Source organism: Hypanus sabinus, chromosome 6, assembly GCF_030144855.1.
Source record: "Hypanus sabinus isolate sHypSab1 chromosome 6, sHypSab1.hap1, whole genome shotgun sequence".
Lineage (NCBI taxonomy): Eukaryota > Metazoa > Chordata > Chondrichthyes > Myliobatiformes > Dasyatidae > Hypanus > Hypanus sabinus.
The window spans coordinates 60702698-60730319 of NC_082711.1; the positions used below are offsets into that span (position 1 = coordinate 60702698).

Consider the following 27622-nt stretch of genomic DNA (forward strand, 5'->3'; position numbering starts at 1 on the left):
TGAATGAAACCTGACTACCTATCCTGAGGCAAGTGAGATCCAACTATGTGTGTCAGGACTGGGTCAGAAAAGGTTATGTCAGGCTCAGTCCTTTATTCAGGGCAGGATGGCTCACTTACCATTGCCACATTTGTACTCTGTGCTTGATGAACAGCTGTAGATGGGCAACACAGACAAACATTTTTTTCTGTTCTTCTGCATGTTCCTTTGAGTCAGGTCAGGTCAGGTGCAGAGAAAACTAAGTACTCAGGCGTGGGTTGGGTTCCGATTGGATGTATTTAGGTCAGGTTTGGGTTGTGATTTAATTCTGTACATGAGCAGTCTTTATAATGCTGCATGGATTAACTGCATTAGTTCTTTTTAAATATATAGACAAATGGTGAGTTGGGAGAGGGATTGAAGGATATAAAGATTACAGATCTATGTCTGCAGCAGACGTGGAAATATCATTCCATGGAAGACATCTGATCAAAACAGAAATAATTTGAATATAATTATTGTAAAATTTTGCCAGATTACCTCTGGTGACAAGATAGAAAATTATTTAAACTTTTTTTGAGGGTGGGGTGGTTAAAATCTTGACTGTAACAGCAAGCCATGGTCTGTGAGATGAATGGCCTCACAAGCCAGATTGGATTTTTTCAACCTTATTTCCTTAAAGAGTATAAAGAAAACCTTAACCTTGAGATCAATGCTGGACATTCACAAACTCATCCACAAATGCTGGAAAATCAAACATGCTGCACACAGTTTTTCATCCACTGCAATCAGATTGCCAATAATTCTTTTGCCCTGCAGCATTCAAGAGTGACGCACATTTTCAGTCCCTGCACAGGAAAAGCATTTTTCAAGTGTTTTGGACACGCTCTGGGAAAAAAGATTTTGATTTATCCACAGAGGTATTGATTACACAAATTCAGGAGAGGAAGAACTCTCTTTTGGTTGCCACTTAGAAAGGAAGGGTGGTAAAAGGATGTGCCAAGTGAAGCTACTGTGATTCAGTGAGAGGAGTGGAATCTCAAGCTTGGTTGTGGTATGCAGTGAAATTCACATTTCACTCAGAGCAACCATTTCCTCTTAGTGCAGAGACTTAGCAATCATCTGTTTTGCTGGTTCCTCTGCTAGATTACATGTCAGCTTAAAGAAGTCCCTTCACCTTTCTGCTTTTCTGCCTTTCCAAACCTGCTGTGGTGCTACTTTTTAAATCATAGCTATCCTTACTTCTAAGCCTTCCAAAATCATAAGTTGAATTACACAAGGCAATGAATGGAAGTCCTTTCCCATAACTAACCTCATCTAGTTCTGCCTGCCTTGCAGTAGGACACAGAACATAGGAGGGATAGTACAGTACAGGAATAGGCCCTTTCACCCACAATATTGTGCTGAACCAGCAAAGGAGTAAATCAAACGCTCCCCTCACAAAAAACGAATCCCTCCTATCTACACAGTCCAAAACCCTCCATCTTCCTCACATTCATGGGCCCTTCCAAACATCTCTTATAAGTCTCTAATGTTTTTGCTTCGACCAGCACCCCAGGCAGCACATTCCAACCATCCATCATGCTCTGAGTTAAAAAAATTACCCCTCACATCTCATTTGAACTTACTCCCTTTCACCTTTAATACATGCTCTCTGGTATGAGACATTTCCACCCTGGGAAACGGATACTCCTTGTCTACTCTATCTATGCCTCTCATAATTTTATAAACATCCATCAGATCGCCCCTCAGCCTTCCCAGCCTCTTATGATAGCATACGCCCTCTAAACTAGGCAATATCCTTTGTAATCTCTTCTACACGCTCTCCAAAGCCTCAAAATCCTTCCTATAGTGGGGCAACCAGAAGCTTGCAAGTTAATGTGCTTCACAGGAGGATATCCTAATCGTCTCTTTGGTTACTTTGTTAGGTACAGGACTGGAATCTGGTGTGGTCTTCTGCAGCTATAGTCCATCCATTTCCCAGTTTGATGTGAAATGCATTCAGGGATACTCCTCTGCACACCACTACTTAAAGCATCATTATTTGAGCTATTGATGGCTTGAAGCAGTCTGGCCATTCTCTTTTGACCTCTCTCATTAACAGGACATATTCACCCAAAAAAGAGCTACTCACTTTTTTTTTGTTTTTCACACCATTCTCTGTAAACACCAGAGACTGACTTGCCTGAAAATCCTAGAGGATCAGCAATTTCTGTGACACTCAAACCATTCCATCTAACACCGACAATCATTACATTGTCAAAGTTACTTAGATCACATTTCTTCCCCATTCTGATATTCGGTCTGAACAGCAACAGAACCTCTTGACTATGTATGCATGCTTTTATGTATTGAGTTGCTGCTGCATGATTGGCTGATTAGATACTCACATTAACGAGCAAGCGTACAGGTGTAATTAATGAAGAGGCCACTGAGTATATTCAACCTTATAGAATAATTCACAGCTAACTTAAAATAAAGAAGCTTGCAATCACTAATGGTGAGAACAAAAGAAGCTGCTGGCTTTCCATTAGGGTTCCCTGCCACCTTCACTATGCCTTTACCCTAACTACAACGCACACTCTTACTACTCAAAATGAGGAGATCCTACTACACGGAGGTCTGGGATTTGCTTGCACTGACACAGTTCTTTTAATTTGCTTGTGTAATTGGCTCTTGCCACATAATTTCAGAAAGCAGTAAATCATGTGAACTCACCCATTCATGGTCTGGAGTCACACACTGGCCAGAGCAATCCAGGGACTATAATTTTCCCCGTGTCACTTCCCCACGCCTAATTCTTGGGTTGGTTTAAGGTCAAGAGGTTTAGTTGTTGTTCAGACTGAACATCATAATGGCGAAGAAATGTGATCTGAAGAGAATTTACCCACCATTGAGCACACTACATGAAGACGTGTCACAAGAAAGCCGTGTCCATAATCAAAGACCCTACCACCCAGGCCATACTCTTTTTATTGCTTCTATCAGGCAGGAGTTACAGAAGTCTTAGGTCCCGTACCTAAAACATCAGGTTGCTTAACTGATATGGATAACTTTATTCACCATTACCCTGAACCAATTCTATGATCTACAGACTCACTTTCAAGGACTCTTTAACACCCATGTTCTCAGTATTATTTTTATTTGCAGTTTGTTTTCTCTTGCACATAGGTTGTTTGTCAGTTTTTGTCTATGTATACAGTTTCTTTGTAAAATTCTATTGCATTTCTTTTTTACTCTAAATACCTGCAAGTGAATCTGAAGGTAGCTACAGCAACATACATACTTTCTTAATAAACAAGCAACGCACACAAAATGCTGGTGGAACACAGCAGGCCAGGCAGCATTTATAGGAAGAAGCACTGTCGACATTTTGTGCCGAGACCCTTCGTCAGGATTAACTGACAGGAATGATAGTAAGAGATTTGAAAGTAGGAGGGGGAGGGGAAAATGTGAAATGATAGTAGAAGACCGGAGGGGGTGGGGTGAAGCTGAGAGCCAGAAAGGTGATTGGCAAAAGGGATACAATGCTAGAGAAGGAAAAGGATCATGGGACAGGGGGCCTAGGGAGAAAGAAAGGGGGAGGGGAGCACCAGAGGGAGATGGAGAACAGGCAGAGTGATGGGCAGAGAGAGAAAGAAAAAAAAGGGGATGAAAGAAACTAAATATATCAGGGATGGGGGTAAGAAGGGGAGCTGGGGCATTAACAGAAGTTAGAGAAGTCAATGGCCCACCCGTCCCATTCCCATTCTGATATGTCTATCCATGGCCTCCTCTATTGTCAAAATGAATCCAAACTCAGGTTGGAGGAACAACACCTTATATACCGCCTGGGTAGCCTCCAACCTGATGGCATGAACATTGACTTCTCTAACTTCTGTTAATGCCCCTCCTCCCCTTCTTACCCCATCACTGATATATTTAGTTTCCCCCCCTTTTTTTCTCTCTCTCTCTGCCCATCACTCTGCCTGTTCTCCATCTCCCTCTGGTGCTCCCCTCCCCCTTTCTTTCTCCCTAGGTCTCCTGTCCCATGATCCTTTCCCTTTTCTAGCTCTGTATCCCTTTTCCCAATCGCTTTTCCGGCTCTCAGCTTCACCCACCCCCTCCGGTCTTCTATCATTTCACATTTTCCCCTCCCCCTCCTACTTTCACTATCTTTCCTGTCAGTTAACCCTGACGAAGGGTCTCGGCACAAAATGTCGACAGTGCTTCTTCCTATAGATGCTGCCTGGCCTGCTGCATTCCACCAGCATTTTGTGTGCGTTGCTTGAATTTCCAGCATCTGCAGATTTCCTCGTGTTTACTTTCTTAATAAATTTACTTTGAATTTGGACCATTTGCTGGTTCACAAATTCATCTGCTTTCTAAAAATTATTTCCTCACTCCCTATTGTTTTTTGTTTACTTCCTGGTAGTAGAATTTTTATGCACCTTGAAGACCAATTAAAAATAATTATTTAAAATCTTTGCTGTTTCTCTGTTTTCTGTTATCGATTACCTATTTTTATGTTTTGAGGGTTCAACTTTACTTTAACTGTTCTCTTACAATCTGTGTTTGTATCTCATGCTATTTTACTCCCCTGTGCTGTCTGCTCACTCAAAAGATTTCCCAACTCTCTGGTCCACTAATCTTTGCAATTTATTATGCTTGTGCATCTATTGTATCTTTAAATTACTTTGTTGGCCATGGATGGTGCATCCTTCTCTTAGTTTCTTTCTTCCTAAAATATATTTAATCGGAAATGTTGAAATATTTATTTTGATCTCAGCCTTGCTGATTTATTGCCTCACCCTCTGATCTACTTTCTCATTCTATTTTAACCAACTTTGTACTCATAACTGCTGTATTTACCTTTATTTAAGTTTAGGACACATACATAACCTTCAAACTGAATTTTAAGCTCTACCATGTTGTGATTAATAGGGGAACTAATTTTCTGTTTTTACATGTTTTTTAAGTTGAATTTATTCCGGTGCCCTCCCATCTTCTGTCTCTTGCAAAATCATCTTTCTTAAATTTCATACTATCATAAGATTTCAAAACAGTTTTCTGTACCTTTAAGTTTAGTTAAAGAAAATATATTTCAAAAATTGCATTTGCCCAAGTACAGCACTTTGATGATCTCTACGTTTCCTTCCCCAGCCCAAAATCATCTTTGTCTTCTACAATTTATCTAAATTTGTGCAATCAGAGGTACTATCTCTTTTATTCCAGGGGCTTCATTTGTGCCAAAATCCTAATATATGTATATCCTTTTACTGGACACCTTCGAGGACAACATACACATTAAATGAACTGCTGTTATCCTCTGTCTCTGCTGCCTCAACAAAAGATTCAATAAAGAAAGTCAGACAAAATCTGATCAAAACAAATTGTGCTGTCTCTCCTTTATAAATTGATACAGTTGAATAAATTCCCCATTTCTTCACAAAATCCCTTACATGTACTCAAGTCTGCAGATTAGTGCAGTAACCTCTGTTACACGATGATACTTGACTATCAGATAAATCTTTAATGCAACACAGGAGACATTTTTATATGCATGGCCAACTTTATGTATTATTTTTAAAATGGGGAGTACTCAGATAGTTTAATTTAGTTATCTGGATGGATGCAGCCTCAACGTTCAATTCACTTGATACTTAACATCCAGAGCAGAGCAGGCTGCTTGATTTGCACTATTTCTTCCATACATAAGCTCCAGCAAACATCTTCTCAGCTGTGAGTGCCATCTGCAAAACATGCCCAGGCTACTTTCTCTCTCCCAAGCCAAATACTTTACTGGCAGAAGCAATGTTAGAAGCATGGAATATTACCATCTGCAGATCCCCCTTCAAAGTCATACAATATCCAGACTTGGAGGAGAATCTCCAGGCAGTAATGTCCCATCCTTCTCATACAGCCTTTTTTTTGCTTGATGCTGTGCTTAAATCCTCTAATTCTCCACCTAAAAACATTCTGAGAACACCTTCACCAGAGGACTAGTCATTCAATATGGTGGCTCATCATCACCTTCTGCAGAATAATTAGGTAGATATCACACCTTGTCAGCAATGCCTGCTCTATAAATGAATAAGTAGTCATAAAATGATAAAGCACAGGAAAAAAAGGCCATTCAACCCAATTCTTCGATGCTGATCAAGTCTGTAAACAGAATTAGTCCCTATTTGCCAGTATATTACCCAAATGGGCATCAAACGTTCTAATTATACCCACTTCCATCACTTCTTTGGCAACTCGTTTCATATCTGTCCACCTTCTGTGGAACAAGTTACCCCTTGGGTCACTTTTAAATCATTCCTCTCTCACTTTAAACCTTTATATGTCCTTACCCAGGGGTAAAGACCGTGGCCATACACCTTATCTAGGCCCTTGAAGATTATAAACCTGTATAAGGGTCCTACGCTTCAAGTAAAGTCTTAGATTAACTCCAGTTCCAGGATCAAGAAGAAGGAAGTATATTTAAGGTTTAGGAAGCAAGGATCAGACAAGGCTCTGGAGAGTTATAAGGTGGCCAAAAGCAGCTTAAAAGGGAGTTAGGAGATCAAGAAGGGACATGGGAGCAAGATTAAGGTAAACTCCATGGTGTGCTACACATACATGAACACTAGGAGGGTGAGTAGAGTGAAGGTAGGACTAATCAATAGTGAAAGAGGAAACACATTTCTGGAGACGGAGGTGGTAGGGAAGTAGTCACCAGTGAGAGGGACTTTGATGAATGTGAATTGAGCGTAGACCAATGTAAAACAGCGTTAAGAGGTTGTTTGGGAACTTTAGAAAAATATTAGGACAGATAAAAACTTGGAGCTTGATGGGATCTACCCCAGGTCATTATAGGAAGTGAGTGAAGAGATTGCTGCATCTCTGGCAATGACCTCTGCATCCTCTCAGAGTCAGGAGTAGTATCAGGAGATTGGAGGATGGCAAATGTTCTTTCTTTCTTCAAGAAAGATGCTAGGGATATTCTGGGAATTATAGATCAGTACATCTTAAATCAACGGTGGGCAAACTAGTGGAGAGGATTCTGAGGGACAGGATTTACCCGCACTTGGAGGAAGATAGTCTGATTAGGGATGGTCAGCATGGCTTTGTGAGGGGCAGGTCATTCCCCACAAACCTGATTGACTTTTTTGAAGAAGTGACAAAACAAATCAATAAAGGTAGAACAGTGGATGTGGTTTATATGGATTTTGGTAAGACATTCAACAAGATCCCCAATAGTGCATCATTCAGAAAACCAGGAGGCCTAGGATCCAGGAAAACTTGGTTGTGTGGATTTGGAACTGGTTTGTCCCAGAGACAGCAGAGGATGGTAATAAGTGGAACATATTCTGCCTGGAGGTCATGACTAGTAGTGCTCTGCAGGGATCTGTTCTAGAAATCTTCAAAGACTAGTTCACTTGCTTGTTTATCCTCGACAGTGAGTTTAGCAGACATATCCACTATTTGACCATTGTCCCCTACAATAGATACTGCAGTGAGCAAAGAGCTTAAACATAGTTCATTTATTTTCAATGATACACATTTAAATCCAAACAACATTTTTTAAACATTTAAAGCTCACAGAGGATTTCTATCTTATAAGAGACTTCTAAATTACAACCATTTCTAAAACACAAAGGATTTCCAAAGCAGATACAATTCCTATAAGCTAAAAAGATAGACCAATGATGCAGACAAATGAATCATCCATCACAGAAATCAAAGCCAGAGGAACGGTTTCTAATTCAGTCCATGTTTCTTGATGTTGTTTATCCCAATCCTAATAAGCCTGAATCGCTCTTTACATTTATACAGTTTATTTGCCACCTGGCTGACTTCGCATATAAATGATATTTCCTTAGATACCCTTTTTACACAAATGGGGCAAAAGCTTTTCAGAGACACAACTCCTACCTGCCCACCATTAGAGGTGCATGAGGTGTCACCTCTAAAGGTGGGCTTTGCCCAGGGGCAGCTCGTCTGTCCCCACCTGCCACCCAGCCCTCACCTGTGGATCCAACTAACTGTTTGTGTGTGACAGTGGCTGCACCCCAGTACACTGTTTTGACAGGTGAGCTAAACCCAGTGAGGCTAGCTAGGCACCTCCAACTCTGGTGAGTTAGGGATATGCCTACCCCAGCATGTGAAGTCAGTTCCGGCGTACTGGATGGATGAGATCAACCACAAAGGAACACACACCAATTCTCATAGAGGGATCAGAAATGGAGAGAGTGAGCAGCTTCAAGTTCCTGTGTGTCAAGATCTCTGAGGATCTAACCTGGCCCCAACATATCAATGCAGTCATAAAGAAGGCAAATCAGTGACTATACTTCATGAGGAGTTGGAAGAGATTTGGCATGTCAACAAATACAATCAAAAACTTGTAAAGATATCCAATGGAGAGCATTCTGACAAGATGCAGCACTGTCTGGTATGGAGGGGGGGAGTTGATGCACAGGACCAAATGAAGCTGCAGAGGGTTGTAAATTTAGTCGGCTCCATCTTGGGTACTAGCCTTCAAAGTACCCAGGACACCTTTAGGGATTGGTGTCTCAGAAAGGCAGCATCCAATATTAAGGACCTCCAGCACCCAGGGAATGCCCTTTTCTCACTGTTACCATCAGATGAGAGGTACAGAAACCTGAAGGCACACACTCAGCGATTCAGGACAAATTCTTCCCCTCTACCATCTGATTCCTAAATGGACATTGAACCCTTGGACACTACCTCACTTTTTTAATATATATTATTTCTGTGTTTCTGCATGGTTTTTAATCTATTTAATATATGTACACTATAATTGATTTTTATTATTATTATTATTATTATTATTATTATATTTTGTTTTTTTCTTCTATATTATGTATTGCATTGGACTGCTGCTACTCAGTTAACAAATTTGACGGCCGGTGAAAATAAACCTGATTCTGATCCTGAGATCCGATGGTCAAGAAGGCGGTGCCGCAACGCTCTGTGGAGAGTGAAGGGCATGACAAGGCACAGAAAGCATCATGACTATCCACTGCAGCCAAGGACATCTCAGTCGTGACGATTGTTCGCACCAATGGACCAAGATTATTGAGGCCGTAGAGTGGAACTGCCCCAGTGCACTGGCCTTTTCACTATAAAACTCCTCCTGCAGAGGTTTTTCTCAAGCTGCACAGACAAACGTCATCTTTGGAAACAATAAACAACCAACACCCACCGTTAATGCTGTAACACTAACTTTAGAGTACATAAAATTTCCAGCTTACTAACAGATCAGTTATTGATAAGCTAAATGATTTGCCTCCAAACGGTCTGCAAGCTTCTTTGAACTAAGCAACTTAGCCAGCACAAGGAAATCTGCAGATGCTGGAAATTCAAGCAACACACACAAAATGCTGGTGGAACGCAGCAGGTCAGGCAGCATCTATAGGAAGAAGTACAATCGATGTTTCAGGCTGAGACCCTTAGCAAGCATTGCTTGTTTTGAAGCAAGCCAAATTGAATAACCTATTGTCCAATATTGTATCTCTTAGCAATAAACCAGGTGTTTTGAGCTAGCAGTCTGCTTCACAGACAAAGCTTATTTGCAAACTTCAACTGATTACTACTTTCCATTTACATCTTAAAACTGGCTCCCATTTACAACCAGAAGCTAAACAAAGCATATAGATAGAAGTTTAACTTCCACTATTTGATTATACAGGTGGCAGCTGTTCTGTTTAGAAAGCCAAGCCTGACAAAATATGAGGTCCCCTGGCCCAGGAAGTGATAATCCATCACAATGATAAGGTTCTCAGTGCCTTAATATCTACATTAGTGTGTTCTATCACTCATCAGATTGATAACATGATCAATACCCATCAATGTACAGTATAAACACATCTTACCCAAAAAGGTTATTACCCTTCAAAGCAAGACATTCTAAAGAATCCCTGTAGAGATTTTGTAAAGAAGCTCTGCAGAATTATACCAAGTAAAAATTATGATAAATATATCTACTCTATCCATTGGATTTTACTTTGTAGTTTGTCAAAATCCATATGCACTCCATTCAATTATGTAAAATTAAATTTATATACTGGCACTGTAGCATTTTAAGTGTAGAACTGCACAGTTTCTGAATGCAAGGTGCATTCTTTCCTAGATAGCTATAATCATTCCTAAATATTGCAAAATGGTTACATGGCTGTGGACTAATTCAACATGACACTAAACTCTGTGCATAAGAGTTTTCAGGCTAAATAACCACAGTGCTAATGTATTATGCACATGTTTTAGCATAAGCCACTCTAGAAGTAGAGCCTTCAAAGCTTTAAAATGCAATTTCAATGCTTTTCATTGGAAGACATACACAAAAGGCAGTAACATGTAAAAAAGTACAGCCAGTAAACTTCATACAGTGAAGCTACCTTTATTTCTGCCCAATGACCTTGAGTCACAGTGTTAAGATCTAGACTGTTGATTTAATACTTTCAAGATAAAGAGCTGGTTGTTGACCTAAGGAAGCAGGAGGGTGGATACCACCCACACTCATCAACAGAGCTACTGTAGTGATGATCCTACAGCTTCAGCTTCCAGGCATGTATGTCACCAGCAACCTCACTTCGTCCTTCCATATCGATGTGGTGAGCAAGAAAGTATCAGCATATGTAGTTTCTTTGGTGTCTGAGAAGATACCCCCTGATCACGAGGGTTCTTGAACATCCACAGATGTACTATAGAAAGCATAATGATGAGCTGCATCTCAACCTGACATAGCAACTGCTATGTTCTTGACTGATCAAACCTGCAGAAAGTGTTAAACTCTGGCTAGTTCATCACAGGTTCATCTTTGTAGTTCATTTCTTCAGGAGGACTCATAGTATCAAGAACACCTGCCACCATGGCCACTACTTTTTCTCTCTTATGACTTCTGAGAGAAGATACGGTAATTTGAAAGACCAGATGACCAGACTTAAGAACACCAGGGTACGCTTTAAGGAGTGTTACTTAAGAGCGATAAAAAGGAGAACAATTTACTAGTAGAATTTCAGAATTCAGGTCAAAAAAATTTACGAATTCCAAATGCAAGAAGATGGAAATCATAAGATGACTCCACTGAGAATTGTTGCTAATTTCTTGGTTTACATGAATTTTTCAAATAGAGGAGAATCATTGGGGTAAAATGATATGTTTGATCATATTCAAAGCCATTAGAGCTTAAGAAGGAATACCACACTACATGTACTGTAAAAGAGAATGTCATTTGTGACCTTAGGATGGTGATGCACCATCAATAACTCACACTGAGACGTAAGGCGAGATATCGGCTTTTATTGACTGGAAGAAGGAACCAGGAGTGAGTGTCTATCATACTATGACCTGGAGACTGAGGCCGAGCGTCAGGCCTCAGATCGCCTTTATACAGGGGCCTGTGGGAGGAGCCACAGGAGCAGTCAGCAGGGGGCGTGTCCAGACAGGCACATAGTTCACCACAGGTGGTAACTGTTTTGTGAGCATTATGGAAACTGTACAAAATGTCTGTGGAGGAAAACCTTTTGAAAAGGTAGAAATTAATTTAAAGATAGCAGCACATTCAAAGAAATTATAAATTATAAACACCAGAGATGCTGGAAATCTTGAGTAGCACACACAAAATGCTGCAGGAGCTCAGCAGGTCAGGCAGCATCTATGGTTGGAGAGGATAAACAGAGCAAAAAAGAGATAATACTTCTATATATTTAACACTAATGGTTAAACTTGATGACCCCAATTCTGCTGAACCACAGAGCATTCAAACTGCATTTTGCAATTAAAATGTCACGGGAGGGGAAAATAACTGTGTGTGGAATATATGGCAAGTAGATAGGCAGTCCATCAATAAAACATTATTTCCACTGATTTTTTTCATCACCTAATCACTGTTTGACCCACTTAAATATGACTAGATAATATTTTAAATGAGAAGGAGAATTTCAGAATTGTAATCAACAATACAATTTGATGTAAATATTTCCAGCAAAGCTATTTCTCATGTTATCAGCACACAAACATGATGTCATCCATGTCTGTAACTAAAATTGATCATTAAGTTTTCCCTTAAGGCTTTATCTGTCTGCTATTTCTCATTTATTATTCAAACCAAATCATTCATGATTCCACTTAAATATATTTCAGCAAAATATATTGTTTAACAATTGTTCTCTAGCAACACCTAATCTGCTTACCACAGAATCAAAGTAAGTCCATTTCCCCTTACAATGTAAAAGTGACTGCCATGCATCCATTATTAAGCTTTAATCGATTTTTAGGGTTTCTTTACATTTATTGCATGTTCAATGGATTCTAAATTGTTTTGATGTTAGACAGAATGACAGATGCAAGATCTCAACTATATAAAAATGCTGTCTGGTTAATGGGACAAGGCCACAGCTTACTGAAAAACACAGCTGCTGCTGTTCCCTTTGCCCAAAACAGTTGAACACTGCTGGTTAATAGGACAAGGCCATGGCTTGCTGAAAAGCTCAAAAGCTATTCCCTCCACCCAAAACAACTGAAAACTGTTGAGTATCTGAAATACTCTTCAATTACAGTTTTTAATAAAGTTGGGAAGCTAATTAAGAAAAGTGTGCCATAAGTTCTGATATCCAGGTTACAGCTCCACATATGCCCATAGGTCAAAAAAGTTTTAGACAGAATCTTATTGGAAGCAATCAGTAAAATTTACATTGAAAGATCTACTCCATAGTATACTTTCTCTAAAATAGTAAATATATATTTGATATTATTCTGAGCTGAAATACTACTTTAAATACTCTATTGGGAACAATTTTTATTTTAAAGCCTTAGATCAGGGGTTCCCACTTGGGGTCCAGAGACACCTTGCTTAAAAATATTGGTCCATGGCATAAGAAAGGTTGGGAACTCCTGCATTAGATTGACTTAAGACGTGGCACTGCACAGGACTGAAAGAGGCTGCAGAGGGTTGTGAATTTAGTCAGCTCCATCTTGGGTACTGGCCTACAAAGTTCGCAGGACATCTTCAGGGAGCGGTGCCTCAGAAAGGCAGTGTCCATCATTACAGACCTCCAGCACCCAGGGCATGCCCTTTTCTCACTGTTACCATCAGGTAGGAGGTACAGAAGCCTGAAGGCACACACTCTGTGATTCAGGAAAGCTTCTTCCCCTCTGCCATATGATTCCTAAATGGCCATTGAAACCTTCAGCACTACCTCACTTTTTAAATATATATTATTTCCGTTTTTTGCATAATTTTAAATCTATTCAATATACATATACTACAATTGATTTACATATTTATTTTTCTCTTCTCTATTTGTATTGCATTGAACTGCTGCTGCTAAGTTAACAAATTTCACAACACATGCCAGTGATAACAAACCTGATTCTGATTCTAATTCTAAAGTTGTATAAATTCAGTTCTATAAGCAAGGATATCTTCAGCCTTAAAACTTACATCAAACCATACAAAGCATTATGAAAATTCATGCCTGCCATTAAATATTAATATGAAATTACATATGAAATAAATCTTTCAGAATTGACCTTAATCATATAAGTGAGTAGAAATTTAACATTTCCTCTGAAACTCTGCAACTCGATACTTTACTAGTAACATTACTCTATTTCAGTGAATATGGGTAAATTTGTGTATGGATATGTTACTTCTGTTTGCAAATATTCTAAGAGATCAGTTACATTTCGAACATACTATTTTGGACCATGTATAATCAACAGAGCACAGAATAAGGTACTCAAAGTTAAGATATAAAGCTATACATGACGCTTATAAACAATGTGCAAGCAAGAGTAAGTCCACAAGATATAGGAGCAGTATTAGGAAAGTCAGCACATTGAATCTTCTTTGTGCCATTCAATCATGGCCTATTTCTTTTTTTCGCAACCCCATTCTCCTACCTTCAATCGATATCCCTTGAATCCGTTACCATTCAAATACCCATCAACCTATAGTAAATAACTTGAGGGCATGCTATGTTGGTGCCACAAGAATGGTGACACTTGCGGGTTGCCCTCAGCACATTCATGATGTAAACGATGCATTTCGCTGTATATTTTGACATACATGTGACCAATAAACCCAATTTTACCAGATCATAATCTACATACAATAACTTGGCCTGTACGGTCCCCCATGCAATTAATTTCACATATTCAGCATATTCTTGCTGAAATAAATTCCTCCTAATCTCAGTTTCCCTTATCTTAATACTGTGCCCTCAGATCCTAAACTCCCAGGTTCATTTTCTGAAATTACTCTGGACTTCCCCCAGGGCCAGTGTGATGGCTATTCACTGCCTGGGGCCATGGGAGCTTTTTTTTGCCAAGCTCAGCTTTCTAACATAGCAGCTGACATGTGTAAAAATCAAATAGTTGTTTTTCAGCAAGTTAAACTTCCAACCAATGTCTATGTTCAGTTTCTTGTTGTAAACAGGAGCCAGTCTTCAGTTTGTAAAGTAAATGACAACCATTAATCAGTCTGAAGTTCAAAGGACAGCTTTGCAAACAAACAGTACTGTACTGTCTATACGGAATGCATGCCAAAACCCTGGGGCTGGTTGCACTGTAAAACAATGGGGCTATGTTAATTGGCCTATGTCAAAACAGACAATGCTGACCAAGTTATTTAGTTCAAGGAAGCTTGGAGGCCAGGTCAATATATTATTTGGTACATCAGATAGCAGATTTATTAATAGTTAAAGATGTGTGTGCTCAAAGAGTAATCTTCACAGCATTCATTGGAAGTATCTGGGAACTCTGTCCCCGGTAGCTTTAAGGCTGTTTGTGTGAAAAAATATCTGAAAAAATATCACATGTGTAAAGCCACCCAAGTGCCAAAAAAAATGTAAAATATTAGAGAGCAGTCAGGCTTGTTATGAATGGTCAAGGAACAGGAAGAATAATTACAGAAAGATGGGGTAACTAGAATCCATTCCTCTGCCTTTGATTTCTGCAATGGACAATTTGTTCATCTGTAAATATGTTTTATTTTTAGCTTATAGAAATTGTACCTGTGTTTTGGAAATTGTGTTTTAGAAATCATTTGAATTTGGAAATATTTTATGATAGAAATCTTCTGAGTTTTAAAAATGTGTTAAGAATTTAGTCTGGATTTAAATATCTACAACTAAAGATAAATGAACTGTGTTTAAACTACTTTGTAAGATGGAAGTATCTCCTCCTTGGTATAGAGAGAGGACCCACCACTGGAATAGTGGGCATCGGCAGTTAAACTGACCATGGAGGATAAACAGGGAAGTAAACTAGCCCTTAGGTGGTTACAGCATAACCTCGCTTTAGTGAGGCTGCCCATAGCGATCTATATCTGATAGGGCTTAAGATCTTCATTTGAGTCTAGAACTTTGCAGTCAGCAAACCAAATACCATCTTTCCAAACATACAGACCCCAAATCAGGAATCTAATTGCCAATATGATGATCTGTCTCAATAAGATACATTGCAAACTCTGCAAAGAAGTATTAAGTATTAAGCTTTAAAATTACACCTACACAAGAGTATTAGAGAAACTTTCCCTTCAGTAAAAGGCTTTTCAAGTGGAAAGATTGCCTGTGGAGAGTGTAGGGATAAAAATCAGCAGTATACATCACTAACTGAATGAAAGGAACTGATGATAAATACTTAGTCTTGATAGCTCCCCAGTATCTGAATGAAAACTGCAAGAAATTTCCAGAATGAGAACCAGTGTCAATTTGTCAGTATTGAATGAAAGTAAAACTAATTTATAAGCAGATTTCCTGTCGAATTTCTTTTCTGAGACCCACACTTAGGCATAGTTCCATTATGCTAGCCCAATACGAGACCCAGTATAAACTTCCATATAGAAAATTAGGCAGCAAGTGTCATAGGGCTTTTTATTCACTAAGTGCATTAAAGCTGAGCATCTGCCTGTCTACGACTTGAGATCAGTCAACCATCTGTCTAAGAAACAAATGTAAGAACTTCTGGTGTCCATCTGTAATATTTATAAAATTAAAGTTCAAACTTACCTCATTTCCCAGATTCTTGACAATACACCAAGCATGGCCTCTAACGGGGATTGATAGCACTATCTCCCAGATTGGAAGGGCAGATAAAATAAACACAAAATTTCATGGATTGAGATTATCTTAAGGAAATTATAGTGTACACCTACCTCTCTTTAGATGATATACTAGAAATATAGGAAAATTGAGAGTACTGAAAAATAACATTTTTAAGTAGAAGAGAGAGAGTATGCATTTAATTCAGTTATGAACATTTTCTGGAGGTTTATAAACGTACTACTGCAAAAGATTCCAGCTCACTACAACTTCCAGAGCGAAACAAATTCCTTTCACTTGCAAGAACATATCCAGATCACGGAACTACATTTATTTTTACTGACTGTCCCTAGAGAAGAAAGTCTTGCTGCACAGCTGACAATGCTAAAATCACCAAAATCCCCATCCAACTCCAAGCTACCTGCTGCTCTAAGGAACTTAACATCAAATGGGCATAGTGGGTAATATATTAATGCATCCTGTTACTTAGGATAAATCGCATACTTGAAAAAGTATTCAGCCCCCACAACTATTTCCACATCTGTCTCATTTTCTAAATTTAAATAATATTGAAGCAGATTTTTTGATCTAATCTACAAATCATTGGACATCATATAAAATCAAAAGAAAAAAATCCAAAACCCTCTGGCAATTTACTAAAGATTAAAAACCAAAATTGTGAGCCTGATGAAAGTATTCATCCCCTTCGTAATTACTACGCAAACTTTCCTCAAGTGCAGTACACTCCATGACCTTACCAACTCACCCAATTTGTGGAGGATCACCTGTTTTCAATGAATTCATTAGAATAAATACCCCCTCTCTTTGTAAGGTCCAACGGTACGGTAGATTTTCAACAGACCAAACCAAAAGGAAGACAAAAGAGCATTCAAAGCAAGTCATGGAAATGATAATAGAGAAGCACAAATCAGGGGAAGGGTACAAGACCATCTCAAAGGCACTGAACTTACCTCAGAGCTCAGCACAGGCAATCATGAAACCCACAGCCACACAGTTTTGGTCAGGCTACCCCACTAAACTTCGTCATGGAGAAGAATGGCATTTGTAAGGGAGGTTACTGTGACGCCAACAGTCACTCTGAGAGAGCTGCAGAAGTCAGTGGCTGCACCTGGAGCTGAGGTTCATGGTTCCACAATCTCCAACACCTTGCACAAAAAGGATATTTATGGAAGAGTGGAAAGGACGAAGCCCTGGCTAAAAAGAATATCCTTGCCGATAATGACTTCGCAAAGCATCACTTAGACGATATCGTAAAGATGTGGAAGAAGGTCTTATGGTCAGATGACACTAATGTGGAACTTTTTTGGCCTTAACTCTATGGCATACTGTTCATCAGCTAATTAACACCATTTCTACTGTAAAGTATGGTGGAGGTAGCATCATGTTATGGAGATGGTTTTCAGCAGCAGGGAATGGAAATCCGGTCAGGGTTTATGGGAAGGTGATTACTGCTAAATACAGAGAGAGATCCTGGATAAAACCCGCTAGCCTCTGCCAGAAAGCTTAAACTAGGAGAACGTTCATCTTTCAGGAGGAATGGGCAAATCTGGCTCCATTATACACTGTAAATAATCAGCAAACACACCAGGCTTGTACTAAAACAAAGACTATTTGATTGTCTAAGCAGGAAACATCTGTGCCAGATGATTAGCCAAATAATAAAAAGTTCTGGAAATACTCAACTGGTTAGACAGCACTTGCAGAGATGAAAAGCAAAGTTAATGATTATGGCAGAGTTAAATGTTTTCCAATTCTGACAAATGATCATGGACTCCTAATGACGGGGCTCTTAAAAATTGCTTGTCACTACCACACCTAACCTCAGCGCATTATCCCACCAGTACTTCAGCAGGCCCGGCACATTATCCTGCCACTACTTCAGTGTGGCCGGTGCATTATCCCACCACTGCTCAGTGTGGCCGGTGCATTATCCCGCCACTACTTCAGTGTGGCCGGTGCATTATCCCATCACTACTTCAGTGTGGCTGGTGCATTATCCCATCACTACTTCAGTGTGGCTGGTGCATTATCCCGCCACTGCTCAGTGTGGCCGGTGCATTATCCCACCACTACTTCAGTGTGGCTGGTGCATTATCCCGCCACTGCTCAGTGTGGCCGGTGCATTATCCCACCACTACTTCAGTGTGGCCGGTGCATTATCCCGCCACTGCTCAGTGTGGCCAGTGCATTATCCCACCACTACTTCAGTGTGGCCGGTGCATTATCCCACCACTGCTCAGTGTGGCCGGTGCATTATCCCACCACTACTTCAGTGTGGCCGGTGCATTATCCCGCCACTGCTCAGTGTGGCCAGTGCATTATCCCACCACTACTTCAGTGTGGCCGGTGCATTATCCCACCACTGCTCAGTGTGGCCGGTGCATTATCCCACCACTGCTCAGTGTGGCCGGTGCATTATCCCACCACTGCTCAGTGTGGCCGGTGCATTATCCCGCCACTGCTCAGTGTGGCCGGTGCATTATCCCACCACTACTTCAGTGTGGCCGGTGCATTATCCCGCCACTGCTCAGTGTGGCCGGTGCATTATCCCGCCACTACTTCAGTGTGGCCGGTGCATTATCCCGCCACTGCTCAGTGTGGCCGGTGCATTATCCCGCCACTGCTCAGTGTGGCCGGTGCATTATCCCACCACTGCTCAGTATGGCCGGTGCATTATCCCACCACTGCTCAGTGTGGCCGGTGCATTATCCCGCCACTGCTCAGTGTGGCCGGTGCATTATCCCACCACTGCTCAGTGTGGCACGGAGCAGGAAAGGGAATGACTCCATATAAACAGCTGTCTGCACTGACTGCTCTGATATTTGAAGAGATTTCATACCCATAGTTCAAAGGTTGGTGAAAAGCTTTAACATACACAAACATCCAGAAAAATCTTGCAACAAACTAACATACAGGTAGTAAAGGAAAAAAATCAATATTAGTTTTATAATATAAAATAAAGTGAAGAGACATTTCAACAGTTTTAAAAAATCATTAAAACTAACTTTAATAATAAAAAATCTAGTGCACTTTTGCTGCTCTCATGCTAAAATGAATGGTAACAGATGGGTCTGGGCCAAGTTTAGCATGGCAGACTTCCCAAAGTACAAGGTGGAAAACTTGGGGAAGACTGTTCTAACCCAATGAGTCCTCCAAATTAACAGGCAAATCTGGACATTGCAAAGATTTCTCTGGGGATATCTGGGTCAGTCCCAGCATCAGCACTGATGCAGTCATAGTAAATTTCCCTCATTAGCTGTGTTTCTCCCTCCACAGATAATGCCTGATAACAAATTCTTTTTGTGTTTTATTTCAGGTTTCCAATGTCTGAATTATTTTTTATCTCTGATTTTCAGAGACAGCTGAAAACTATTGAAATATACTGTATATAAATAATGAAACAAATCTTTAAAGAGAAAAACAAAAGTAAAATGTAAAAAAAACTAAACTAATACAAAATATTTTTATAAAGCAACTTACCTTTCCTTTTGCCTTCCAATCTGGAGCTCTACAATTCCCACTAAAATCATTGGAGTCTGAACAGGATTCTGAATCTTTTAATAAATCAGTATTTTCCATGTCGAACAGCATTCGTGCAAAAATCCCAGAGTAAGTTAATCAACAAGTATCAGCTCTCATAACTTCTAAAAATGCTCAAATTAATGCTCAATTCATCAAATGAAAAGTGTACAATTTTAATTTTATGGTGATTGAAAAAAGTGGAAAGCAACATTACTCAATCTTTACCATGATACCAAACCTACTTTGTATTTGCTATTTTTCCAATTGTAAGCATTGAGAAGAGAAACAGAAAATGTGAACATTTTTGAAACTTCGGAAGCTAATTTGAAATCGGAAGAAAACTTTATATTCAAAAGGATATTGGAAAGCTTCAGAAGAATACTGAAGAGGGAAAGCTTTGTAACACAGATTACTTGAAATTAGTAATGCACAACTCGGTGCATCAATACTGAAAGTATTTGCAACAACAAACTATTAGACATATACAGAAAACAAATGTGTGTTAATGATCCGAATCACAATATGCTCAGAGAAATACGGTTCCATACAAATATCTACAAAGACTATAAAGCAGTTAATTTATTTGCAATAATCCAGAGCTGCAGATTTTAATAAATACTAAGTATTATCGACAATATCCAACATTACTCATCAGAAGGAATTTCACCTGCTGTTGCATAAACTGTGGCACCGTTGTTGCAATCTAATAGAATCTGACAATGAGCAACACTTGAGCGAATGAATCAGTTGTCATATAACTCTTAGTAAACTACCTTCTAAATTCAATAGTTATACTTGTTCTCGTGAGTGTCGAAGATGTTCTTTTCTCTAAATTTCCATCTACTGCCCGTATTCAAAATTATTTATAGTGAAACCAAGGGTTAAAAAGTCCGAAAAACAACATTTGTGGAGCTTCTGCGTGCGAACACTGATCTGTTTCTCACCTGCACAAATAATACCTGAACGGGTAAATTCCTATCGCTGTCAGCCAAACGCCCTTTTCCATCACAGAACTGCTACACTCTGAACTACCTGGCCAGTATGTTCTTGCAACTTCTGACATTTGCATCGCAGGTACGTTACCATTAGCAAAAACATATTGTCAAGGAAACTAGAGTAGGTTCAAAGCGCACGAAGATCTCAGCTTCCTGCTGATGGCTGTAGTCTTTTCACGGAAGCTGCTATCTTAATTGATGATAAAACTGGTGCTTTAACCCGAGGATCTACACAAGGACAACTATGCACCTGTAAAACTGGCTGCGTCGTTAAAGAACAATTGTATCTGTAACATGAAAAGGTAATAAAAAACAAACGATACTTGAAATAAATGCTCGGCAAAAAAAGTAACTTTAACGTTCAACCACGATCTGCTCCCAGACATAGATAGGCAGCGCGCCAGCATTTTAATTAACTAACTGTTTCATGAGTTTTTGGATTCTGAAACCCCATTTCCTTGCTTCGAGCAGATAGAACAACATGCAGATATGTACAGATTCACACTTACTGCACATCTTTTCAACAGTAAAGCACAATCGAAAACAATTGAACCACTAAAATGCAGTTTCAATAGGAAGCAAAAATTAACACGGATGGCCGCATATTTCCAGAAGGTTCAGTGGATGCAACTGTAACAATGGAAAACAAAAGTTTATTACGTCTAATTAAAAGGAAAGGAAAGATGCAAGGAATTTACCAGTGCTTCATTCCCATTCTTGCACAGCGGACCTCTAAAAACTCCTTTAATGCTTCTAAAATGCCCATTGCTGAGATGTGTTGAGCTGATCACAAGATAATAGCACGCCATACGGTAATGAGTCTCCCATATGCACTGAGATTTGACATATGCAGAGGGAGATCAACAGCCGCACAGGAAAGTGAGAACGGGAGCCCTGTCATGCAACACCTAGACACTGTTTTACTTCACCATCGGCAGGCAGAGGCAGAGCACAGTCAACCAATCCTTCGGCTCCGACAATTAAATGACGAGGCTGCAAACCCAAGCACTTCCCGAAACGCAGACCATGTGAAAATGCTAATCCTTCGTCTCGGGTAAGATAGGAAAATCCACACTATCTGGCAGATGCAGCAGATCGCCACTGTTCTAACAGGCAAATGGACAAAAGACCGTGCTGAGCCGTCCGTGATAACGGAGTCCCCTTTACGCACTGCCACCAGCTTCGGATACCACTGCTTCAGTTAAACTGCAGACTGCCCTCCAAGCCCAGGTACGACAGCCACCAATGGACCGCTAACCCAGCAACTACCACACAAGCTACACAGGGACGGAGGGTGGTGGGGCGGTGGGTTTCCACAGATGACAACTTCCAATCACGTTTAACCTGTACCGAACTGCAATGACATTAAGAACTCTTTCAGTATTTTTTAATTCCCCCCGAAGTCTTTTAGTTTCCTCGTATTTAGCCAGCCGTCTCATTCATTTCCTACGGCTGAATTTCCTTGCTTATTTTCTGCATACTTTCCTTTGCTACCTTTTTCTTTCCCCTTTCTGGCTCAATATCAAGCTGCAGCAAGAGCAGCAGCAACAGCCCTTTCCGGCACTCACCCCCTGCTGACTGTGAGAATGATCAACCCGGTTCCAAATAGGGTATAAAGAGGAGGAAACAGAGAAGAATCACTTTATTGTCTTACTGCCACGCTCCTCAGCAACATGCATTAATCTGAATTGTTTCATTTGCTGTAAACAGTGCCACTAGGGAGCAGGCTGGACCAAGGCAGCCCTGGACGCTGGAGTGTCAGAGGATTGAGAAACCTCAGTTATTTTATTTGCAAATGTAATTAGCAAAATGCCAACAAAACAGCAGCACATCCTGTATTTGTAAACGGGCCAACAAAGCTTCTATTGTTTACACAGCTAAAATGCCATGTTCATTATGAAATCTATGATGCATTATCACCTAATAACAGTAAACAGAGGGAATCCTTTGAATGAAAGAAGTCTACAACGTTTGTCAAACTCTTCACAGGCTGATGATGCTAATCACTGGGCACCCTGGCAAATGTGGACTGAATTCTTTCAGGACCAATGACTTACATGTATAGTAACACTACCATTATGCACAGATTATCAGAAACATTTAAGTTATAAATATGGAAACGTAAAATTGAAATATGGATGCATTCCATTTCTGCATGCTATGCCAATTAAAGAACTCTCTTGCCCATTCTATAATTTACTGTTTGGTAAGTGCCTTGTCTCAAAATAAAGACCCACCCACACCTTAGGAAAGTGATTTATTTTCAAGACTGCAGATGCTGGAATCTGGAGCAAGCTTGCATCAGATAGTTGGCCACAGATTTCATACTTTGCTAAGGCATTTTGACTAGTATGCTGAATGAATTGCTCATAGAATAGCTAATATAAGAGCATAATGCTGCTTTTTAATTTGAATTACTTGCATAATTAATACATTGTGCAAAGATGAAAGTTTAAAACATTCTCTACAACAATTTAACTATACTGTTTTTATATATGAACACAGTACCCCTCTCAAAAAAATTCTACACCCACTACACCTTCTAACCATTCATTAATCACAAAACTCAGCAGTCATCATCTTACTAATGGTCTTCATAAGTATCTTAAACCTGCTGATCTATATTCTATTACATATTCACCCACAAGAGGGAACAATTTCACAAAATTGACAGGTTAGATCTATTTGCAGCAGAAAGTTGTGAAGCTCAAAGCATGAGTCTACAATGGAGTAACAATAGTCCTGGAGGGAGAAAATCAATAAAATATTTTAGAGACATGACATCAGAGCAAAATAGGAGTACATAGTTCTTTCTAAACATTCATTTGTTTTCGTTGCCTCCAAGTTATTTCATAGTCAGCAAAGTGATTTTATAAATCTCCAACTGTGAGTTTAACTTCACAGTCTAAAACAGGGATTTCCAACATTTTTTTATGCCATGGACCCTAACCATTTTCCAAGTGGTCTGTGGACCCCAGGTTGGGAACCCCCCCCCCCAGTCTAAAATAATGAGATCTAATCTTTGATTAGCATGAAGCATTAGAGATTTTCAACTTACTACTATCAACAAGCTCAATATATTGTTTCCTCCAAATAGATCTTAAACCGGAACAAAATGATTTCTCCCATCCACCCAGCATTGCTATGAAAGTGGATGATTTTCTCAAAGAAACTAGCAAAACACTGGTATCTTAAGTCTATATATTTGAGACACAACACTGTGCTGGGCCCAACACATTGATGCAATTACAAAGAAGCACACCAGCAACTCTTCTTTAGGAGTTTGAAGAGATTTTGTATGTCATCAAAGACTCTTGAAAATATCTACAGATGTACAGTGGAGAGCATTCTGACTAGTTGTACCAAAACTTGGTATGGACGTTCTAATGAACAAGATCAAAAGATGCGACAGAGGATTGTAGACATAGCTAGACAATCAGAAGCTCCATCACGGGCACAAGCCTCCCCACCAGAGGGGGTGCCTTCAGAAGGCAGAGCCTCAAGAAGTTGGCATCCATCACCAAGCACCCTCACATCTGGTACATGCCCTCTTCTCATTATTACCATCAGGGAGGAGGTACAGGATCCTGAAGAGCCACACTTGATGACTCAGAAACAGCTTCTTCCCCGCTGCCTCAGTTTTCTTAACAGTTCATGAATCCATGAACACTACCTAATTATTCCTTTCTTTTTGTTGCAGTATTTATTTTGTAATTTATAGTAATTTTATGTCTTTGCACCTCTGCAACAAAACAACAAATTTCACATCATATAAGATAGTGATAATAAGCCTGATTCTGATTCAGACACAGAAACTAATGACAAATAACTTCAAACTGATCTCAATGGTGCACATGCCCGATTTGGGTGACATGCAAAAATCAATACGGATAGATTGTGTGTAAAGAAGTCCATTCAAGTGTCCTAGTTTGCTGCTTTATAAACAAAAATAGGTCAATATTTTCCACATTCATTCTCCCAAAATCTGCAAAATGGCTGCTCAAACATCTCATTATGTGATAATTATTAAATATTAAACATTATTCTTCTAAAGAAGATAACTACATGATCTGATTGAAGAAATAAATACACAAATCAAAAAAAATGACTGGAACCATCAAAACATTTATTTTCTTCCTGTTTTACTCCTTGTACTATATTACTTTTCTCTCTCTCAGTTTTTCTCTTTCAAAGAAGTTGGATCCCTGCTGGATTATAGTTCCATTCTGCCTGTGGTTACCTTAGTCCAGTGGTGATTGTTAAACCTGTGCTAAGTGAGCTATTCAGACATAGGTTATGTCATGCGTGAGGAGATCCTTCAATCATCTTTTTATGTACGGTCGACTAGATTATGATCATAATCCTGGTCCATTTATCTCTCTCTAGTCCAGAAGGAACAGGCAAGAGCGAATAAATCAGAAAGTAGTAAAATTTCAAAACAGTTCTTCCAAGTAGAAGAATTCCTTCATTCTTTAACTGCATTGTTTTTACTCAAATCGAAAATTTGAGTATCACAATCCCTTTCTTGCATATAAAATCTCCACTGTTGCTAAAGGGCAGCATTATTTGATCTCTGATTATCTCTGAAGGTCTCTGATTGTTTGAATACACAAGTAATGCTTTACAAGCAAGCATAGGCAAGATTTCTGTTTGCAAGTGTACCTAACAGAAAATCAATAGCAGAATTAGGAATGGAAAATTAATTCCACTTATATTCAAAACAAATATTCACTGTGAATTAGCCTATTTTTATAGAAAATCGGGTCAGAGGTCAGCACATAGAACTTGAAAGAATGTAAGTTAAGGCATGAACAGACCAAAATCAAACCTGTAGATTAGAAGCAGAATAAGAATGTACATTTCATACTTCGATACCCCAGAATACTGACTGGAAGATGGTAGATACATATAAGAAAGAAACTTCAGCCCTTCACAGCCCCTACTGTTCTAAATATTTTCACTCTCTCCTGTTGCAGCATCTCTTTCCTTATAAAATTCTGCCAGTAGTTTAAAATTTACCAACCTGTCTGAAATATAGATCTGCATGATAATTATTCTTATGAGTAGAAGTTATCTCAGTTCTACATTTTGTCAATTGGTTCTGATGCTTCATTGTTCTTTGATTGCTTTGACTGTTTATTCTCCTCCGTCGATGTTGCCTGACTTGCTGAATTTCTCCAGCATTTTGTGTGTGTTGCTCAAGCTTTCCAGCATCTGCAGAATCTCCTATGTTATGAAATAATAGTCTGGATTTATCTTTGCAAATTGCTTATTATGCTTCACATCATGAGATCCCTATTTACTTATTGCCTTTTTATCCAAGATGAATACCTTAAAAGGTTTCTGTTTTTCTTTATGACTCAGTTCCTTGATGCAAGGATCAGTCCTTTACTACATTTGTATTTCAACCACCTTAAATGATCTTAAAACCTCCCTTATGTCCAGGTGTGAATGGCGTAGTCAGATAATTTAAGCATGGTATCTTTTCACAAATGGACTATACAGTGCTCTACAGAACTGAAGACTAGAAAGCAGCAGAGAATGTACGTAAACAGGTGGATAGGCCCAACAATGGTTTTAACTTTCACAACTTATTTTAGTAGGATTAATGGGAAGGTTTGTTGACTAAAAAAAATGAATGGACTGTTCATTCCACCACGTAATTTCCAACAAGCATCCGTATGTCCTTTAAAATTAAGATGCACTTTTTAAAGTCACATTTCCTGGAGTTAGGAATCTCACTTATTCTTCAGAAAGAAACATCAATGGAAAAATAAATCACAAGGCTCTCCCCAAAAGTTTTTGAGGCCTCCCTGCAGGTGTCATATGTAGATGATGAAAGAAGATCCACGGGGATGCTGTATAAATGGGCACATATGGCTAATGCCAGCAGCTTCTCTCCAAGTTCCTAGCTTCAATGGAGGAAAGATTCAAGAGGAACAAAGCTAATTATGGCAGTGCATCTCTTCATCTCCACATTACAACCACTCTCAGTACTGTTTCCATTATTTTTCCACTACTATCAACAGTTCCACTGCTCCATCATGATTCAGTATAAAATCATAAGACAACACTGAAACACTTCTTTTGTCTTACAGAAAACAATAATCACGTCTTCTATACTCTTCAGCGCCAGTGTCCTGCTGCATGCTGGCAATTATATAACCAACTCTCTCTGACACCCTATCCTCAATTCACGTTATTTAAACTTGGCTGTATAAACAAGCTCTATAAATCTTCACTTATCTTTCCACAACTTTCCCCTCCTTTAATTGATTGACAAAATTTCAGAAGACGGCCAAGAACCGAGAAATAGTACTAACTCCACTGCCCTGGTCCATGCAGGGAAGATAAGTTTTCCCATGACAGTTGCATATTCCTTGTAAATCTTCTAACACCTCAGCAAATATTCAGCAGGCTTCACAGTTTTCACACTGCATTTTTGAGATAGTGACTTACTACTATTTAATCCCAATTCTTGTCCATTGTCTTTCCTTTAGGTCCTTTCCACATGCTCTGCAGAAGTAGTTAGTCTCCTTGAGAATGGACTATACAACACTCTATGAAGCACAGAGATAATCATAGAGCACTACAGCACAGAAACAGTCCAGTCAGCCCATCTAGTCCATGCTGGCCTGATTTCCTGTCTAGTCCAACCTATCTGCACCCCACCAGAGTGTTTCATACCTCTCTCATCCATCTACCTATGCAAATGTATCTTAAATGTTATATATGAACTCACATCTATAATTTCCACTGGCAGCTCATGCAATGATCACATCATGTTCCAAGTGAAGAAGTTTCATCTCAGATTGCCCTTGAATACATCAACCTGAAACATCAACTTTCCATTTACCTCCACAGATGCTGCTGACCCATTGTATTTTTCCAGCAGTTTGTTATTTACTCCAGATTCCAGAATCTGCAGTCTCTTGTGACTCCATGAATCCCACCAGCAACCAAAACACTGGCATGCCTTGTGGACTGCAGTCTGCATTGGCGGAATACAAAGTCTAAACATGGGCAACTGCCAGTGATTCATTGGAGGGTGCCATCTACTCTGCCTGTGCTAAGTGA

General features: G+C 39.5%; 1 protein-coding gene across 1 annotated transcript in view; it reads right to left on the minus strand.

Annotated features, from left to right (window-relative positions):
• Positions 1-21354, minus strand: part of LOC132395008 (G patch domain-containing protein 8) — a 525927-nt gene extending 504573 nt beyond the window's left edge. The window contains exon 1 of the mRNA XM_059971340.1: positions 21244-21354. Coding sequence (XP_059827323.1) covers positions 21244-21354 — 111 coding nt within the window. The remainder of the gene's footprint in view (positions 1-21243) is intronic.
• Positions 21355-27622: the final 6268 nt, after the last annotated feature.